Genomic DNA, 15459 nt, shown 5'->3' with positions numbered 1-15459 from the left:
GACCGTGGTAGAAAAAAATTGTCTAGCTTTGCATTTCATTTTTTTAGCCTTCGTATATGTATTTTATTCATTTTATTACATTCCTTACACATGTGAAACACAATTATTTGATTAGATAAAATACAAGTATAGCTTCAACAAAACACTAATTCGGCTTCAATAAATAATATCATTGGGTGAATAGATGCTTGGATGAATGCAAGCAAAAAAAAATTTATTTACCGTTCACATAACCCTATTGTAAAACACTTTCTTAAGATTTTGGTAAATAAAACCTCTACTATCAGTAAGGATTATCAAGTAGGTCAACCCAGTGTAAGATATCGAATACATATCTAAAATTCCCAAAATAGAATAAGTGAACAACAAGGTAGAATTGAACTGGGACTGAGGGAGAATTTTATGATATTTGATTCATTTGTTGGTCATGATGAGTATATTTTAAAGTTAAGGGTTTAGGATTAAGGTTTCAAGGTTTGGGTGTTTAGTGTATAGGTTCACTATATTGCAATGAAATGAAGCTCGACTAGAAAGTTTCTCATCAGTGCAATCTTAAATTATAGTAGCTTTTAATAAACAATATATTAAATCTCATTAGGAGAAGTGGTAGTTATACATTCTTTAGGTTTTTTTTTTTTTTTTTTTTGTGTGATGGAAACTTGCTTTTTTTGTGAGCAGCAGCAAGGATGGTTCTCTTTTCACCTCCACTGTGTGCGATTTACACATAGTGCAGGTGCGATTTTCCCTTTCTGATTTCTTTTGCGAGTTCGTTGGGTTTGCTGGCTCTCGGTGTCCGTTTACTGTTCTTTTGGAGGTGGAGGCTTCTGGTCACGGTTCGATCGGTGGTGGAGGCCTTCGATTGCTAGTGTTTTTCGGCTTTTGCGTGACCTTTGGATATGGCCGATTCGGAAGGTCTGGAGATTCAGGGGGGTGAAGTGGAGGAATCAAGCTCTTTGGTCCTGGGGAAGGAAGTGGAGCGGGTGCCGCCAGTCGAAAGGCGATCGGAGAGGAAAAAATCCCTTCGATCTGCTTCGTCTCGTGGTCGGCTTACTAGATCAAGGCCAAGATCACCCATGATGAGGATGGCGGAGATGAGAAAGGGTGGTTTGAAGGGGTTGAAGGGTGTGGAGGGTTCTGATTTTAAGCTTTCTAAGGGGAAGAAGGGTCTGATGGGTAAGGGGTTTAAGAGGCTGGGGTCAATCCCAGAATGTGATGCTGATGATGGAGTTCCTTTGGAGGGGGTGGGAGGAGAGGATTGTGCTGGGAGTGTTGGGGGGGCTGATGATGGAAATGAGGTAGCTATATTAGAGGAGAGTTCGGTTAGGCTAGTGGCTGCAGATAGTTCTCTTGTAGACAAGGTGTTTGATGTTTTACCTGAAGAGGCTGGTGGGGATAATGAAATTCTGATGTCTTCTCCGGAGAACTCTGAGATTAGTGAAAGTGATAAGGGGGCTCCCTTCTTGTCCATGATTGATTCGGTGGTGGCGGCAGAAATAGATAGTGCTCTGGATCTTTGCGAAGCTCAGCCGCTGCAGAACATGGCTTTTTTGCTGACAAATGGGAATTCGGAGGTAGAGAAAACTCAGGGAAATGGAAAGGGAGGTAACATGGAGGTGAAGGTGTCTGAGGTGAATTTGCACACCCAGCCAACGAGTGTGATGCTGTCAAATGGTAATTTTCCCCCCCTGACCAAAGAAAACTTTCGAAATGGAAATAATATGAAGGTCCCCCCTTCTTTTGGAAAAAAGGAGAAGGATAAACAAGGGCGTGAGGGGGGTCAGCCTGAGGTTGTTAAGAGAGTTAGTCCTTCCTCCTCTATGCCTCATGGTAACAGAGGCCCTGTGCTTCAACAGAACAATATGGCAGGAGCTTCTAAAAGTAAAGATGGGATTGTCTATAGGTAGTTTGCTGATATTCTAAAATCTGGAGAAGAGGAACCAATTTTCTTTGAACCTGAGAAGATAAAAAAGATAGGAATAGTAGGAGAATCTTCAGGGCTTCCCTCAATTTATTTTTCTGGAACAGACACAGCCTTCCTTGCGGAGAAGCTTGGGCATGCGGTTGTAGGAAAGTTTTCTCACTCAATACCCTCGGCTCCCCAAATTCAGAAAGCTTTATAGGGGATGAAATTTGTTGGTGAATACCTCTGGAGTTATATTAATGCAAAACATATTTTGGTTCAGTTTAAACTGCTTGCAGATTATGCTAAACTTCTCAATGGTCCGAATGGTATGCCGGTGTGGTTTGTAGACAGACATCCTATGAGGGTCTTCAAATGGTCCCCTGATTTTGATCCATTCTTTGAGTCCCCCATAGCACCTATCTGGTGCAATCTAGTGGGACTTCCAATCCACCTCTTTGAGAGGTCTGCCTTGTTTGCTATTGGAGGGCTGCTGGGAACACCAATTCAAGTTGATTATGCAACTAACTATCTCAGAAACGACTTTCTTTTGCAAGATTGTGCATTGAAATTGACATCTCCAAAGCACCTCCGGAGGAAATTGTAATAGATATTCAAGGGAGAGAGATACGGCAAAAAGTTAAATGGGATAGAATTCCTCTCTATTGTCAAGAGTGTAAGCACGTGGGACATTCGAGGGAGACTTGTTATGCAAATGGTAATAAAGAAAAACCTGCTAGGAGAAATTTCAACAACCAACATGTCAAACGGCAGCATCCAGATGAAAAGAAAAGAGAGGAAATAGAGAGGCAGAAGGAAATGGAAGTTGATGCAGTGGGTGGCCAGCCACCTTCGGGCTCTTCGGGGGCTGGTAATAGTTTGGAGGAAGGGGCGGCAGGAGGCTCTATGGAGATCCAGAGGCCTTCTCAGCCACAGGCAGAGGAAGTCCATGAGCTTGTTGCTGATGAGGCAGGTTTTTCGACCTTCTGGAGTAAAAAGGGGAGGTATGGTGGGTTCAGGGGCAGAGGTCAGGGAAGGGGCTTGGGAAGATCCTCCTCTTTTGATAGGGGGCGGGGGGGGGGGGGGGGGGAGAGGGGGGGGGGGGGAGAAGGGGGAGTCAAGGAGGTGTGGGTGGGAGCATGGAGGGCTACGATTCAGGAATGTTTGATGCTCTACTCTCACAGAAGGGGGAGGAGGTAGGGGAGACCTCTGGGACTCTGGTTCAGAGTTCCTTTTCAAGCACAAAGATCCTTAAAACGCTGCCTAATGGGGATTTTGAGGGTGAAGTGTATGAAGACGAAAAGGACTGGGAACCTGATGAAGATCAAGCGGAGATAGAGAGGATTGAGAGTGGAAATCTGGTGGATAAGAGGGAGGCTGGTTCAGGTGATCCTCGGGACCCGATTGATAACTGTCTGCAAAAGAAAGGGAGGTTTGAATCCTCCGCGGTTTCCTTGATTGTCTCATGACTTTCAACATATTAATATGGAATGCTCGAGGTGTAGCTAATAAGAGTACACAGAGCACCATCAAGTTCTTGATTAAAACTCACAAAATATCGATCATGGCCATCATTGAGCCACTAACAAGCCCAAAGCCGGATTTCTTCAGTAGAATGTTTGGGCTGCAATTCAAAGGGGTGAATGGAAATGGTCAAATATGGTTGTTTGCAGAAAATGGAATGGAGGCTGATGACTGGGACATCTCAGAACAGGTTCTTCATACTCGTATTTCCTCTGATCTTTTTCCTATTCCTTTGCATCTGTCAGTAGTGTATGGAAAATGCTCGAGAGAAGGGAGGCTCCCCCTTTGGGATAAACTTAGAGAGCTTGCAGTGAGAATGGAGGGCCGGCCATGGCTGGTAGGAGGGGACTTTAATGTTTTCCTCTCGGAAGAAGAAAGGCAAGGTTCCAGCAAAAATAGGGTAAGGGAGATGGTGGATTTTGCTAATACTATAAGTGATTGCCAGCTCCTGGATCTTGATACCGATGGTGCAAAATTCACATGGGCAAGAGGGAATATTTTTGAGAAATTGGACAGAGCTTTGATTGGGGAGAGGTGGCAGGAGCTTTTTGCTACAACAAGAGTTACTAATCTGCCTAGAATAATGTCTGATCATGGCCCGCTGCTTATTCAATGTCAACTTCCTGGTCCTCCCACCCGTCCTTCTTTTAGATTTCAGAGTATGTGGATCAGACACCACTCCTTTTTGAACGAGGTGGAGAGGTGCTGGATTGAACCCACGGGGGAGAAGGGCATGCTAAATTTGCAGCTGAAACTGGGGCGTGTTAAAAAGTGCCTGAAGTGGTGGAATAAAAATGTCTTTGGAAATGTCTTTGAAAAGGTAAAGCAAGCCGACCTTGCAGCTCAGGAGGCTCATAAAAAGTTTGAGCATGATCAGTCTCCTTCCTCAAGATTGGAGATGAATAGAACCGCAGCAGAGCTTGTGCTTGCTTTAAGAATGGAGGAAGATTATTGGAAGCCAAAAGCAGCCATTAGATGGACAGTTGAGGGAGAGAGAAATACTAAATACTTTCAAGGTTGGGTGAAACAAAAAAGGGCAAAGTCTAGGATCCATGCCATTGAGGAGGAGGGAAGAGTCATAACAGACAGTGGAGAGCTGAGTGCCTCGGCTGTCAGGTTCTTCCAGAATTTATTATCCTCTGACACTGATATTTTACATGAACCAGATTTGGATCTTCTGGCCTCTCTGCCCCCGGATTTTGATATGCAGGTGCTGGACAGCCTTCCCACGATTCAGGAAGTCAAGAATGTAGTGTTTGGGATAAATGCGGATAGTGCATCGGGGCCGGATGGGTTCTCCCTTTTCTTTCAAACCTGCTGTGATATTGTTGGTGCTGATGTCTCTGAAGCGGTTATTGATTTCTTTCAAGGAGCCGAGATGCCAAGAGGCTTGGCGGCAACAATGATCGTCTTAATTCCTAAGAAGAAAAGCCCTACTAAATGGTCGGAATTCAGGCCAATAAGCTTGTGTAACGTGTCCAATAAAATTATATCAAAGCTCTTGTAGATGAGGATGGCTCCCCTGCTCCCGGATCTCGTCTCCCCAAATCAAAGTGGTTTCATCAAAGGCCGTCTCTTGAGTGATAATGTTTTGCTGGCCCAAGAACTGTTTCATGAACTTTGGAAATGTAATCCTTCGCCAAATATAGCGGTTAAACTAGACATGGCCAAAGCGTATGATCGTGTCCAATGGCCGTTTTTGATAAAGGTGCTTAGGAAGATGGGTTTCTCGGAGTTATGGCTTGGAATGATTGAGAGATGTATAAATCCATGTTGGTTCTCAATTCTAATAAATGGAACTCCAGCTGGCTTTTTCAAATCCTCTCGGGGTCTTCGGCAGGGTGACCCTCTCTCCCCGTCCTTATTTATCCTGGCAGCTGATTACTTTTCTAGAATCCTGGATCGTCTTATACTGGGGAACAAGAATATGAGATATCGCACGGCCAGATACACAATGGAAATATCTCATCTTGCCTACGCGGATGATATTATCATCTTCACCCAAGCCAAGAGGGCCTCACTTAGGAAGTTGAAGAATTGTCTTAAACACTATATGGAAGTATCAGGTCAGATGATCAATGAGGCAAAGAGTTGCTTTTATATAGACAAGAAACAGGTGGGATGGGCGGCTGATGTCATTTCTGTTGGAGGTTTCCAGCACGGGAGCCTTCCTTGCACATATCTTGGAGTCCCCATCTTCTGTGGCCGGAAGAAGACTAATCTATTTATGTTTATCAGAGATAAGATAGCACAGAAGATTCTCTCCTGGGGTCATAGGCACCTTTCTTTTGGAGGTCGGCTTACCTTGGTTAAAAGCATTCTAGAAGCCATCCCGGTGCACATCTTTCAAGTCCTTGAGCCAACAAAGGGAGCTATCAGAATGCTGGAGCAAGTCTTGGCCAGATTTTTTTGGGGCTCTTGCAGCACAACAACCAAAACACATTGGATCAAATGGAGGGACGTCTGCAGGCCCACCTCAGAAGGGGGTTTAGGATTGCGAAGCATGGCAGACACAATGGAAGCTTATAGCTTCAAGCTGTGGTGGAGATTCCGGGCATAGAATTCTTTGTGGGCACAATATATGTACAAGAAGTATTGGTCAATATCTGCTTCCTTAATTATATACAGGTCCAGTAGGTTCAGCCCAATCTGGAGGAGAATGTTTAAGGCTGGGGTCCAATGTCAAAGCCTTATCAGGTGGATGTTGGGGGAAGGTAAGATTAGTTTTTGGGATGACATTTGGATGGATGACCAGCCGATTAGCGCCTTTTGCTCAAAAATAGGGAACCCTTCGTTTGTAAGAGTGAGAGAGTTCTGGTCTGGTTCTGGTTGGAAGGAGGATGATGTCCTGGATTTGTTGGATGATTGGGGTGTCCCGATAGAGGTGAGTGAAAGAGTTTTGGACACACCGATTGATATGGTATCTGGGGATATTAGCCGTTGGGCCTTGACTCCTCATGGCAATTTTACTGTGGCCTCGGCTTGGGAATTTTTACGAAACAGGGGAGAAAAGTTGGAGGTTTACGAGTTCATTTGGGGAAGAGATATTAGCCCCTCAATATCGGTTTTTCTATGGAGGCTTCTTGCTAATCGAATCCCGGTAGATGCAAAACTGCAATGGAGGGGAGTGTCTCTCGCTTCCAAATGCCGCTGCTGCTCTAAACCAAGTATGGAAACAAGGATGCATCTCTTTGTAAATGGAGATGCAGCAACTTCTGTGTGGGAACGTTTCTCAAGGTGGTTTCCACAAGCCCCGGGTTATGATAGAGGACAGAACCTGGAACGGCGTTTGAGATGGTGGCAGAAACATACGGTTAGTAAGAATAAACACCACATATGTATCTTGATTCCTTGCTTGATTGTTTGGTACCTTTGGATAGAAAGAAATGAGTGTGTTCATAATGATAAGACCTTCATAGTGGAAAATGTCTATAAGAGAATTGTTAATTACTTAAGGAATCTGGTGCTGGCGGGTGCTCTTGAACAAGACCAATGGGAAAGTTGTGATCCGAGAGTAGACTTCATGGGAAATCAGGTGAGGAAGCGAAAGGTGAAGAGGGTGGAGACGGTCTTGTGGAAACCGCCAGATTGGCCGTGGTTTAAACTCAACACTGATGGGTCTTTTGAGGGGTTGACAGGTAGAGCAGGAGGGGGGGGGGGGGGGGATTGTTAGAGATCACTTGGGGGAGGCTGTGGAGGCCTTTTGCGTTCCGTTGAAGGTAGCCTCGAGCTTTGAAGCTGAGCTTAAGGCCTTGCTTGAAGGAGTGATAATCGCCAAGTCTTACAGCAGCAACCTGTGGCTGGAAACTGATGCAGAAATGGTCAGCCTTCTTCTGGGGAAGAGACAGCTGGGTCCGGCAGAAACTAGACATACTATGACAAGGATCATGATGGAGCTCCGTGGGGTCCTTTGGAAGATCTCGCACATCCGGAGAGAAGGTAACAAGATAGCAGATTTCCTGGCCTCGAGAGGGAAAAACAAGCAGTCTTTGGAGAGAATGGAGGGGAGCGCAATCCCAGTTCGGGTGAGAGCTATGGTTAGATTGGATCAGCTTGGCATGCCCAATTTTAGATTTTGAGGATAGCTAGTGGTTTTCTCTAGTCTAACTTCCTTTGTTCATTGAGGTTGTCTTTTGTTTTGATTTTGTTGTTCCGGATCATCCACTTTTGGGAATGGTCTATGTACAAACTTTGCTTTGCATGATATATATGGGATGAGGGACCTACTCAACCCTCCACCATGAAGGTGTTTATCAAAAAAAAAAAAAAAAAAAAAACTTGCTTTTTTTGTGGTCTCACGGTGAGTCATTTTTCCATTTTACAAAAATAATGTACAGTACTCCATTACTTTTCACGTATTTATATTTTAGCTGAATCCTAACTTCCTCCGTGTATTTTTACTAAGCGGGCCATATTAAAACTTAAACTAAAAACAACCATTCTTCGAAAAAATGGAGTAATATATAGAGAGTTTAAATGATTCATTTTTCAATTTTAAATGCAAAACGATTAATACATATTTACGACTAAAGATAAAAAGTAAAATGTGTGATTAAAGGGCCTCTAAAGATATAATTATATGTTTGAACGTATGATTAGTAGAGCTCTAATAACTAATAACGTATTTCTTTAATAAATGGAAGATATTGACCATTGAAATCAAATTTAATTTAATAAAACCTAACAATATGAGTAGTGGTTGTAATTTTATTTGTTTAAATATTTGATGTTAAGAAATTACTTATTGGGGCCTTGGGGGTTTAGCTGTTTTATGATTTTGGATTTCTTTATCTAATTTGGCTCATTATTCAACTTTTTAATTTGGCAAAATTATTAATTTCTATTTATAATAAATTGGTTTGGCACAATCTATCCCCATAGTTATGGATTAATTATATTAAATGTCTTGTGTCATTCGCTATCTATCCAACTATGGAATTCAAATATGTTTCTTTAAAATTTAATCACAAATTATAAAATCGTATTCATGAATTCATTAATAATTAGAAATTATAGTATTAATTTAAAAGGATAAAATACAAAATAAGAATGTGTCTAATAATAAATTAACTCTTAATATTAAATTAATCTAGCTTTTGAAAAGAATGCAGAGTTAGAAGTTTTAAATGGTGATAATATTTTTAAACATATAATATTATACTACTCCCTACGTTCAATAGTAGTTGAGTTATTTTGTCATTTTGGTATGTTCCATAGTAATAGATTCATTTCCCTTTTAGTGAAAAGGCAACACATTTCTAAAATTAACAATTTTCATATAATGATATTGTTTATAGTTTTAGTTAATTGAATTACATTCTAAAATTAATATTTTAAAATTACTAGTAAAATTAATATTCTAAACCCTAATTACTAGCACGGGTGTAATACTAGTAAATCTTATAAAGTCTAACCCCTAAAATTGTATAGTGAAAATTGGCCAGAGGAAATTTGGACAAAAACGTAACTTTTCATTGTTAACCTACGAAATAATCTCGGCTGCCGAACACATTTCTATTTTTATCTTGTTTTTACTCTTATTGGCTTAACAACAAAACATAAACCAACAATAATAATCTCATTTTTATTTTTGGGCTGATAACAATTTAATATTACTCCCTCATCCGAAGTGAGGCGTATTCCTTTTTCGACCGTCCTATTATAAGTGACACATTTCCTTTCTTTTTAAAAAAAGTAACATTTTATCTATCTATCTATCTATCTCTTACTCCCCCTCGCCCCAAGATATTAGATTCATTTCTTTTGGGCACAAGAATTTAGGAAATATTTCGTTTAGTGGTGTAAGTGGAGTTAGTAGTAGAATAAATTTTTACCATAAATAGAAATGGTTCAAATGTATTGGGACACCCCAAAGTGGAATAGGGATCTAATATCTTGGGACGGAGGGAGTACTTTACCGTATCTCTTACTTTTCTCTCTATTTTTTTCTCATTGTTACTTTACTTTATGATATCATCATTGTTATCTTAGCCAAAAACCTGGACAAAACCACAAAGGTATAAGTAAGGGCAAATATGTAAGACACATTCAGCAAGATGTAACAGCAACTGTTTACAATTCGGCATATTGTCTCACTATTGCTATCGTTGCATCATTTAATGCATTATGCGTTTCTGCTTTTATTCATTTACACTTTTCTAGTAAAAACTCACGTGATATATCAAGTTCACAAAAATCTGTCGTCTCCCTCTCTTCATATTTCAAATCTTATTAATAGGGGCATTGTAGAGGAATTTTTCTAGAGAGAGAGACTGTGGTGAAGGATCCAAACTCACAACCAGTGACATTTATATCATATTTCTACCACTATAAAACAAGTTATACAAATAATATACATAAGAGGTCATATTATGGGGTCATATGCATATAGATATAGGGGACAAGTTGCATCACTTAACTGAACAATTGGAGATGGGGTGGGGGGACCATTCTCGTTTGAAACACAACAAAAAAAAATAATAAGTGAGTATAAATACATTGCTAAAAGAATAAAAACGCATCGTCACTCTCTACCTGTCAATTCAACCACTGCCTCCTGCACAATCTCTTCCAGCAATTCCACTTCAATTTCCTTACCCAAATTATCCATCTCCAATCTCAAATGATCTACCCACCCACTGTCCACCACCTCCTTCCTCATGACCCTATCAACCACCAGGCTGTTGTTGTCCTCGTCATCACATTCGACATCACTACTAAACCAAGCACTCATCCGAACCCACACCTCATCCAACATGTTAGTGTTGGACTTAATGCTTGGAATGGCTCGTTGGGTGGGACCAGACCCGTATCCTGCTACGTCCACTAACACTGCATTTACGCAATCAAACACAAGCTTTTGCATTGATCTCTTTTGCCTCCGCTTGGCCTCGTGCAGTGTGTCCTTCTCGTTTAGATCAACGTACTTGTCTCTTAACGATGGATTCAGAGGGCTTTCCAGCGAGTGCCATCTTGCCAGAAATGATTCTGATTGCACCTCACCCTGCAACCCAGCTACAGAGAGTAATGTCTCAACTAGAAGAACCCATTCTCGCTCTCCTTCCTCAGTTCCTTGGGCAATTGAGGATTCCTTGATGGGGTATGATAAAGCTGTGTCCATGCACGAGTCGTCCCATGATAGGGTACGAGCAATAGAACCAATAGGTGGTGATTTGTCAATTAAGTTTGAACTAATTGCATTGTGTGGCAACTCATATCCTGCAAAAGATGGTCGGATAAAACAATTAAAACCAATACTATCAAAGAAGGAAAATTGCAGCAATAGCAAAATTAAGGCAACATCGACTGTACCATGTTGATCGGGCTTGCCATAATGGGAGAACACTTTCTTCGTGTTATCACAATCCTCAAAGAGTGGATCTAAGACGGATACTGGACTAGGCTGGTCCTGATTTTCAGTAAAATTTGCAAATACAATTGGTTCTGATACAGACAACTCTGCCTGTAAATGTTGGAACGTATCATAAGTGTACAGTTGGCAGTTTAGATAAAAAATAACTATCCATAGTCAAAACCTATAAGATAATAAGAAGTGTATATCCCTGCAATATAAAGTACTCGGTCACAAGAATAAAGCACACAGCAATTATTTTGTCTGAAACCAACAAATTTGCATGTGTCCAATAAGCCAAAGCTCTGGGTAAACTTAATAAACAATCATCACAAGTTACTAATTCTGTTTATTTTTTCCCTCACTAGCTATATCTCTGTAAGCAATTTTCCACCTCATTGGTCCCCCACCCATGATCCTTTAGCTTCTCAATCATGATCAAACTTCATAATAGCCAAGCCAGTTGGAGTTTTGCAACAACACTATCTGTTCTCTCGTAAAAACTGTACAATTATCATCTTGGTGGAAGCCATAATAATTTCTTCAAGATTTTAGGAGAAATTCATAGAAAATAGGTGTAAAAGGTTTTAAGAAGCACTTGGGCGTGATTGATGATACAACTGCATCAGCTAAAACTTTGAAACATATTTCATGTAACTAATCTTGCACCTGTAAACACACAGTATGAATCAAGTGGATAAACAGTCGAAGCAATCATGCATATTACATGATAAAATTACCTCCGGAGATATCAGGCCCTTCTTGAAGATAGGGTTTGAAGAAGATGCCTTAATTGATGACCCCAGCAGATCAGCTGGCTCAGAGTCATGCCCTTTGCTAACAAGACTTTCAGTTTTACCGCTGATAATGTCTGCAGGACAAGAGGGGCATTCATGTTTGGTGTCAGATACAAGGAAATTTTCTTTACTACTCTTTTTGTTCCTTGAGGAGAAAAAATTTGAAACTTTCCCTTTCAACGATGATTTGGAACTTCTTACTTTCCTGTCCTTCGAAATTTCCAGTTTATCCTTCTCAGAAGCTGAAACTAAGGCATGTAGCCCAGTTCCTAACTTATTACATGATACAGGCAGAGACTTTGACCTGCTGAGATTTATTGTTGAACTATCCACATTTCTGTTTGTCCTCTGTTCACTGAATAAGTGATAATTTACACCCTTTGATTCTTGATTGGAACTGCCTCCTTCCCCAGGTAAAGCAACCTTCTTTGTCTCAGACAGAGCAAGCATTTCACCCAATGTACTCGAGCTTCTCCGTACATGTCTTTGTTCTTGACAGCTCCCACTAGATGCCATCATGACCCACCTTTCAGAAAGACGTTTCTTTGCTTCTCTGCAAACTGATGATTCTGGAGAATAAGATGCTCTACTAAAAGAGGAGGACGAGAATGGACTACCAAGCCTATTGACATAATCCCAGGAGTGCCTAGACAAAGGTGACGCAGCTTCTGAATCACTAATATTACCAGCTGGATACTCGATTTCTGATCTATTAAATGAACTTTCATCAGCGACATAGCCATTAGAAAAACCTGACGAAAACAAGGTTTCATCTCGGTGGTGCCTACCAAGTTTTTCACGCATTTGCTGAGTAACTGATTTTGCAATTTCTCTGGATTCCTGATTATCATTGTCTTCTTCTTCGCCAAAAAACTCTTCACCATGCACCCTTGCTGACTGGGATTGTGGAGAGCCCACAGCCTTATCATCAAGTAATTTTCCGAGACTTGGTTTTAGAACAACTATTCGAGTCGGTTGAGTAAGAGTTTCATAATTCTTCCAACTTGCAGAAGGGGAATTCCCCAGATGACCTTTTTCCAAACCATTCAGATGAACAAAGGCACACTTATCCATTTGTTTATCTTCTCTGTTCCCAGCAGCAACATCATGATTCCCAGCCATCTTTGAAGGTCTAAGAACAGTGATACGCTTTGTGTCAGGTGGAGGAATTGAATGCAGATCGTACAGTTGCTGTGAAATTGCAAAATTTGGTTCCTGCAAACACTTAAGAAATAAATCTTTATTGGAATTCAAAACTTCTAACGCATCTTGGAATTGCTTAGACTGGCGAAGATTTTCATCCATGGAAAGGCGTTTTGCTTCAACAAATTTCTGACGAACAAAAGCCAGCTTTGTGTCCTTTGTAGTTTCATCATGCCTTCCCTTCCGTGTTGATTTCTTTGATTGCTGCCATATTTCATAAACATCTTTGAATTCATCTCTCTCTACATGATGAAAAAGTCCATTCTGTTGTTCCCAGTTACTCATAGGTATCTCTGAATGACATCGAGGATGACCTTTAGAGTGGCTTCTTTGCGTTGCAGCGCCAAGTTCGTGTTGTGGAATGGGATCAAGCCCCATCAACTTTGCAACTAAATTAGGTGGTCTGTTTCTGGAGTCCACTTCTTTACACATCTCTTGCGCACTGAGCATCTTCACAGGCGTCGTATTTGTGTTTTTGTTTGAAATTGTGTCCAGATATTCAGATACTATCTGCAATCCACACAAAAGAATAAAATATATCGTCCATGTAAAATCTGGAAAACATTGTGGGGAAAATATATTCCACATAATTCTCTAATTACATAGTAATAGTCCTGTTACCACTTTTTCTTCAATTTGATCAAGAGAATGGCCCATGCTTGATACATCTGATCTGCTTTTTGAGACAGGTGAACCTGAAAATAGGTTGAAATTATGTAATTCAGCAAGATCGCATTATGGTCTGCTAAAGGAGAAATACTACAAAAAATGAAACTTCAATTCAATGGCCCCTTAAAAAAAGAAGAAAATTAAGTTGAGGGTGGCCCACGAAGAGAGGCATATCGCCCAGAAAATTAGATGCACAGATTATGCCGAGCAAATAAGAATTAGATGTTCAAATTATGAGATTCATACCAGCAACAAATTTAAAACCCAGCAACCATTTATAAAATAATTAGGTAGACCAAAAGAAAAGTAACAGACAGCCACATTTGAGGCCAATAAAAGATAACTCTGCAATAGAAATAATCCATCTAGTTATTTTAAACATATAGAATGGTCTCTTAGAATGTATATGACATGCATGAGAACGCTAGATTTCAGTAAGGAAATTATATAACATATCAGAACTTTCAAGTAGAACGAGTGTGCACCATCTCCATGTGGTTTATCAGTTAGAAGTCTGTCGGCAGATACACCAATGTTCAACTCGAACAGGTTCACCATTCTTCCTAAGCATCCTGGATGTGTCTTTTCAAAGTTTCTAGTCTTGCCATTGCTTGAAATACCATTCATCTCAATACCTGGTAAAAATAATATCTTAACCATATTACATAGACTGAAACGGTGGACCTCCCTGCTAAGTCACAATACATCAAAAGCAAGAAAGTAATACCCAGAAAAAGGTAGATGTCCAGCAAGGAAAGGACTCCAGGAATCTGCAGCTTTCAATCTGAAAACAGAAAAGCTACTTTAGAAAAATTTAACCACCCAGAAAATCAAAGAAAGGCATAAGAAAAAAAAATGGCTGATAAATTAAACGGTAATTGAATGATTTGCCTAAAAAAATTGGCAATGTTAAAGAGAAAGGGAAGGGGGCAAATTGAGGGTAAAAAAGAAAAAAAGTAAGGCTTTGCTCTGAAACAGAAAACTACGTAATGTTAACATTAAACCTGACATCTGTAGGTTGCATCAGTGAACAAACTACACTTTTTCACCCACACAAAAAGATAAGAAAAAGAGTTACCAAAAAAACTTCAAATACCAATTTCCTTTACTTTAAACGATCAATATTTTTTTGAAAGCTCACATTTGAGCCTAATTCATAAGCTTTCCATAACAAATTTAGGTAAAAGGCGAACTCGGATGCAAAAAGTAAGCCCGAGGAACACCACATTCAGTGGTAAAGCAAGTTAATTATTCAGGGGAAAGGTAAATTGAAGAAATTGAAAATTACTTGAAAAAAAAAAAAAACAGAAGTCCATTAATTTATTCATAAATCATTGGAGAAAGCTGCACCAAGGGGAAAACAAAACGATATCGGATTCGGCTCATTTCTTCACCTCCGGGAATCGAGATCCGACGAGTACAAAACCGTAAATGAAGCAGCGGAGAGACTCCGATAAACGTCAACGCCTCAAACTACAGCTCTTCCAACGCCAAGCTCCAACAATGCGAATGCGAATGCGAATGCGAAAATGAATCACTCAAATTAAAGTAGCGGTTTTAGATGTAAACAGAAGCATGATGCTCTAAATACGAGACACGCCACGGTGGAAGAAATCGGTGAAACCGCCGGATTTTTACATACCGGAAAAATGTCGCCGGAGAAAGAGAGAGAGTTTTTGTTTGTATCTGCTCAGTAAAGGTTTGCTTTTTTCTTCTCCACCGACTTGTGTCGGACTCGACCCGCTTATGTTTACTGCTATTTTAATTAACAGTTTCGGATACGTGACTAATCAGAATTTTGACAAAATGGAATTCCTATACAACAAAACAAACAATAAACTTGAGTTTATTACGAAAATAAATAGTGGAAAAATAGGTTATCACTGCGATTCCATGGAATTTTATCAATATGACGGACGGCTAAGACCACCGTATATCAAATCCCATTTTTGATGTAAAAATGTGCTCTAACCATACTCCATACCCATACCCATTTTTGAGTTTTTAAATTAAAC

At 40.3% G+C, this 15459-nt stretch overlaps 1 protein-coding gene across 2 annotated transcripts; it reads right to left on the bottom strand.

Annotated features, from left to right (window-relative positions):
• Positions 1-9818: 9818 nt before the first annotated feature.
• On the bottom strand, positions 9819-15222 carry LOC125188719 (uncharacterized). 2 transcript variants are annotated; one of them, XM_048085734.2, is made up of 7 exons: positions 14839-15222; positions 14172-14228; positions 13930-14079; positions 13397-13470; positions 11516-13285; positions 10736-10886; positions 9819-10642 (listed from the first exon to the last, which is right to left on the bottom strand). In XM_048085734.2, exons 3-7 carry the CDS (start codon positions 14069-14071, stop codon positions 9948-9950), a joined length of 2832 nt encoding a protein of 943 aa, XP_047941691.1. In that variant the 5' UTR covers positions 14072-14079; positions 14172-14228; positions 14839-15222; the 3' UTR covers positions 9819-9947. The 2 variants fall into 2 exon arrangements, with proteins under 2 accessions (XP_047941691.1, XP_047941692.1); XM_048085735.2 differs by having other exon boundaries at positions 15087-15216.
• Positions 15223-15459: the final 237 nt, after the last annotated feature.

Source organism: Salvia hispanica, chromosome 5 (genome assembly GCF_029641045.1).
Source record: "Salvia hispanica isolate PSC_SH4W2 chromosome 5, Shi_PSC_v1, whole genome shotgun sequence".
NCBI classification, from domain to species: domain Eukaryota; kingdom Viridiplantae; phylum Streptophyta; class Magnoliopsida; order Lamiales; family Lamiaceae; genus Salvia; species Salvia hispanica.
This window is presented reverse-complemented; position numbering and strand designations above follow the sequence as displayed.

Coding starts and splice junctions, on each gene's coding strand:
- LOC125188719 (XM_048085734.2), bottom strand. CDS start 14,071: ATGAATGGTATTTCAAGCAATGGCAAGACTAGAAACTTTGAAAAGACA. Junction 13,471..13,929: donor TGATAAACCACATGGAGATG/GTGCACACTCGT, acceptor ACCTATTTTCAG/GTTCACCTGTCTCAAAAAGC. Junction 13,286..13,396: donor ATCAAATTGAAGAAAAAGTG/GTAACAGGACTA, acceptor TGTGGATTGCAG/ATAGTATCTGAATATCTGGA.